General features: G+C 38.5%; 1 protein-coding gene across 2 annotated transcripts in view; it reads left to right on the top strand.

The window, feature by feature from the left end:
• znf395b (zinc finger protein 395b) overlaps nucleotides 1-3,060 on the top strand; it is a 16,151-nt gene extending 13,091 nt beyond the window's left edge. For both annotated transcript variants that reach the window (XM_046061306.1, XM_046061305.1), the window contains exon 10: nucleotides 2,163-3,060. In XM_046061306.1, the coding sequence (XP_045917262.1) occupies nucleotides 2,163-2,274 (112 nt within the window). In that variant the 3' untranslated portion in view covers nucleotides 2,275-3,060. The remainder of the gene's footprint in view (nucleotides 1-2,162) is intronic.
• Nucleotides 3,061-5,329: the final 2,269 nt, after the last annotated feature.

The following is a 5,329-nucleotide window of genomic DNA, read 5'->3' as shown; positions in this document are numbered from 1 at the left end:
TATAAGATGCTCAATATCCTACAGATGAGTCAAGTCAGGTTTTATTGTCATCTATGTCGGGATGAAATGACCACCTTTTCTTTTTCATGATTTATTCATCATTCATATTTGCTTAATTTGTTTTTTCAGATGATAAAACCCCGCTGCCGGTCTGTCAGTGTCGGGGAACAGTGGCTCCAACAGAATAGGCTGCAGCCTATAAGTGCGTCACCATCCCGCACTCACTGCTCCTTCAGGTGAGGCATCACCTACCTGAGTTTGCGCCTGTTAAAAGTTGACATTTAACACGTTTTACTTGTTGTTAAAAATTTAAATACAACAAATAGTCTAGTCTAGCCATGCTAGCTTTGTAATGTTGAGGTAATGTATATGTCTCATGGTAGCTTAGCATGTTAGAATGTTAACATTTGGTAGTTAGCAGTAAACAGAAAATAAAGCTGCGGCTGAATGGAATGTCATTAATTTTGCAGGTATTTGGTCATAAACCGAAGTATTTGATGGCTCGAGGTGAAAAGTTAAGGGATCACCAAAGTTATTATATTATTATTATATGTCGTGTCCTATAATCACTACAAAAAAGTCAGTTCTTTCTTTCTTCCTCTGATGATAACCCAAAATTTCCAACATTAGTTTAGTTTTTGCTGATTTACTCTGTACTGGTAATGGTTACAGTTTTAACACCCTTGTCCCTCTAATACATATACTGTATGTTTGCTTCATTTTTGCCAAACCTTTCAGAATCATTCGCACAAAATGGAAGATAACTCAGGAGATCTTTCCAATTTAGTTGTTGGTGTAAATTCATCACTGTTAAAAGCTGCATCATAGCATTGACAGTTGTAATGGGATTTCTTTCAAAGAGGTTGTATTATTCTCATTTTCAGGTTCAAAATCCTATTTAGAGGTTGTACCAGAACAGCTTTACATGGTTTAATTTTCAAAAATACCATATTTTCTTTCATACTGCACATTGCTGCAGCTCCTCTTTTCACCCTGTGTTGAAGGCTTCGTTTTAGCTATGGAGTGATACATTTGTCTCTAAATGTTTGTTGGGAGTTGCACATGCGCAGTTCCTAGGGACTATTAGCCAATCAGAAGCAGAGAGGGTCAGCGAAAAGCCGGTAAAAACAAAGCTTCGATTCAGCTGTAGGCTACATGTTGCCGACCAGCTTGGCAACATGGACTGGAGCAAGAGTTTCAGAGTGGTGAGTTATTAATCTGTAACAAAAGTATCTTTCATCCGTAAAGTTTTAACTGAGTCTCTACATCACAGTAACAACTTTATGTCCATCGACTGCCTGGAGGGTAGCTAGTGTTTGCAAGGGAGTGGAGAGGTGTGTGCTATAGCTCAGTGTTTTCCCACCGGTGTTTTTGAGGGCGTGTTGGAGTAGCCGCTTGGCGAGCGTTATATGAGGCGCATTTAGCTTTTCATCCCAGTGACATCACAGGGATGAAAGTGAAGGGGCTGGACTACACACAGGCTGTTTTCAGACAGTTCAGAGCAGAGTTTTCTGTGGGAGATGGGAACTCCCTTTGGGGTGGACTTTGGGCTTTTTCACTTTGCAAACCTGTTACATGCACAAAAAAGGTATATAATTCAATAAAGGAGAGGGGAAAAAGCCAAAAAGCATAATACCACATAAATAACATTTTTCTGTTGCTAAACTGATTGAACTGAAAAACTATAATTATAATAACAATATTACTCTGCTAAATAAACTTTTTCTACCTCCAGAAAACAAGAGTAACTTACATTTATTTGTTGCCCAATTTAATTCTGTGTATCGAAATGATTCTTTTCATTAATGATTAATCTGCCTAGATTGAGTGTAAATTAAGCTTTAAAAAGTAAAGCTTTATTGATCTGGGTCCACCTGAGTTTCTACCATTTTCTGTTTTGATTCCAGTATCTGTTCACTATCTTTGTTCTCCAGGTCGTTTTATCACCCACTTTGCTGCTGTCTGTAAAATCACTTTTCCATGGCTTGGTCACGAAAGATTAAATTGATTCAATCATCTTTTCGTTTGTTATCAGTCTATTGTTACTCAGTGTCATTTTTATATAGATGGATTACATCAAGTGTGTGTGGCAGCACCCTTTTTCCTTTCCTGCCGTCTGGCATCGCTTCTCATCCACACTATTCGTGTCTTTACATTTACAGGAAGGGTCGCGGGGAGGCCAAAAAGTGCCGCAAGGTGTACGGAGTGGAGCGCAAGGATCAGTGGTGCACCGCCTGCCGCTGGAAAAAAGCCTGCCAGCGTTTCCCAGACTAAAAACAGCTGTGTGATGGAGAGAGAGAGAGAGAGCGAGAGAGAGAGAGAGCGAGAGAGAGACAAAGAAGTGGATGAATGAATGAGTGACATAAGAGGCTTTTATCAAAAAGAGGATATAAATCAGGGCCTGAGAGCCATCAAGAAAAACAACTTTTACTACATGTGTTTTTTACTTTCAACCTGTTTTCTTTCTTTCCTAAATGAAGCCAAATGAGGTTTTCTCTATCTTTGTAACTTGATCCTGAAAAATGAAGTCTGCAATGGTGCTAACTGTTGACTGACTTTGACCATGTGATGTGCTAAAGCCTACAATACTCTCCTACTTTATCCAAAGGTCACATTACTGCCCGTGTAGTTCCACTGTATTAGACTGGTACTTGGTTCTTTTCTTTACTCCAACCCTCTCTTCCAGTGGTCACACAGTGGTTATGATGTACATTATACTGTGTGCTTTGAGTTACGTACGAGTATTTTATACCTTTTTTTTATTGTCTTGTTCAGCCTGTGAATTGGGCAATTTGTTTTTTGGATTTTTCATGTTTTTGGCACTTTGTTGGAATATAAACTCACAGGAATAAGCTACATTTGGTTTGACTCAACCAAGTTCCTTCCATGGATTTCCTTCCTGCCCATGTGTTGGCATACAACCAGTGTTAATGGTTTTATCTGTAATGCTATGGAGGCGTGGCAGTGGGACTAACATTAGGGGAATGAGTTTGTGATAGCAATAAAAAAAAAAAAGAGGAAATATATTGTCAAACACAAATTAAAACGCACTGAGAATTGTTTTTGTTCTTTTTTTTGTCTTCGGCATGACAGTCCACAAAAGAAATAGCAAACTATTTTATTGTATTTTCTCTATACACACTTGGTATGACTCAGAACAATGATATCATGTAAGAAATGCGGTCTGAAATGTACACTGTAGTCACAAATTCCTTTTTTTGTGTTAGATTGACAGGGAAACGCACAAGCACACATGCACATGCACAGTCACTCTCCCGCTCTGCAATCACCCACACTCTCGTATGCATACATTATTACATCTCGTAATCAAACACCAGTAAATACTTAAACTATCAAGATGCAAAAGAATGGACGTGACCTGCATGTGGTGGAAAATATCTTGATGGCAAAACAAATGAACATATTTTGTTCGCCCAGGCAGAAACATCTTATACTGTCTAATGATGACCTCAGCTGACATGCACAGTTCATTTCATCCCTCTGCTCTTCACTGGTACATTAGGTGGTGTCATTTAGACCTCCTTTCTCATCCTACAGTACGATACACACCCAATGGCCCTGCCAGTTTTGCAGTTTCATGCACTTAATTACAATTGGACTAAAGTGATGTGAACAGCACTGCAAAAAGCCCCGAGGTGGAGTAACGTTTCAGAACTGACTGGGGATTAGTTTGTCCTTACTCCTGAGTTCCAACCAAGCAACAGTTTAGATTATTGCTCCCTCATTTTGCAGGGTAAGTTAGGGACTGTACGAAAATTATCTCTATTTTACAAAAACTGATATTTCTAATCCTGGTGTGGGCAGAAAATATTGTTGTGCTCAGGTGTATCCGCTGCCTGTCACCAGTTTATTCATTCAGTGACAGTAATATTTTTATAAATATTTATTTTCAGTTTATAGTTCCACTTCTAATGTGCACATTCATGGCTGTAGAAAAAAAATATTATTCTATTTGCAATTTGAGGTTTAAATTTGGGTACTCCCAATTGTCTTTCAATTCTATACGCTTTGCCTTCCTTTTAGCTTATAATAGTATAGCTTATTTGTTCTATTTTTCTGAGATATTGTGGGTTTGTTGTATTTTTTCCTAAGTCAATGGGAGGATCGAAAGAAAATATTAATAATGCTAAAAAGTGAAATATATTCACTATAAGCTGTCATACCGACATGTTTTCTGCTTTTTAGGATTTATTCGGAGGTTTTTGACGGGGGACATAGAGATATAGGTTATGTTAATCACTAATTTCACTGTAGTTGAAGAAAAAGGTAGTCCATCCAAACAATTACATAAACTAGTACAGATATGACATGGCAAAACTGATCCCAAATCAGTATCCAAAGGCAACATGTTTGTTCCTTAAACACTAGAGGACAGTATTGTTCCACTGGAAGGAGCCCATGGGAGCCTGCCAACCTGCTGCTTATCATCTGAAGAGAAACCCATCACTTAAAAGGTTTACATTCATAACCTCCCCATCCTGGACAAAATTAGAATAAAATAGAAAAGGGGGAAAGATATTTTTCTCAATACACAGAATGAAGCAATGTGACCATGGCTTATTTTTGAGGAGAGATGAAGAGTTGTGGTGAGTTTGAAAATTCAGAAAACCAATTTTCTTGTCCATTGTTTAATTAAGTAAGCTTGTTCCGCACAAAATTTGATTCTTATACACAGTTTGTACTTGAGCACTCCCACTGTCCAACCATATTTACATCTGACTGATCTATCTTGAAAGGGCATTGCTGGTTAATAATAATTATTCATTTAGCTTTTATCCAAAGCGACTTACAATTGCTACATATGTCAGAGGTTGCACGCCTCTGGAGCAACTAGGATTTAAGTGTCTTGCTCAAGGACACATTGGTGGATGTGTCACAGGTGGAAGCGACCCCGGGTCTCCCACACCAAGGGAATGTGTGTCATCCACTGTTCCATTCCCACCCACGCTGGTTCACTTCCAATTTGATTCTACTACATGTTTCTGCTGACGTGATGCTGTATCAGCAATATATTATGATTAAGTTGAAGGCAAACCTTTGTATACGATTTGTTTAGTCCCAAATCAACAAAATGCCATTTTAAAAGGGGAAACCTGCGTAGAAAAACATAAGTCCATTGCATGAGAGCTGGACATTAGTAACAGCTCACATAACCCAAACTACTGAGTGCAAAACACTGCTGTCTCATCCACACATGCATGAAAGTCACACCCTCAGATCTCACCTCAGGTGAAAAGCTTGCAGTGAATTAGTCTTCCAATCTCATTTGGCCCTTTTTATTATACCGACACACACAAATATATTCAAT

The sequence above is a fragment of the Micropterus dolomieu genome, linkage group LG10 (genome assembly GCF_021292245.1).
Source record: "Micropterus dolomieu isolate WLL.071019.BEF.003 ecotype Adirondacks linkage group LG10, ASM2129224v1, whole genome shotgun sequence".
NCBI lineage: Eukaryota > Metazoa > Chordata > Actinopteri > Centrarchiformes > Centrarchidae > Micropterus > Micropterus dolomieu.
Note: the sequence above shows the minus strand (reverse complement) of the source record. Positions and strands in the feature narration are given on the sequence as shown.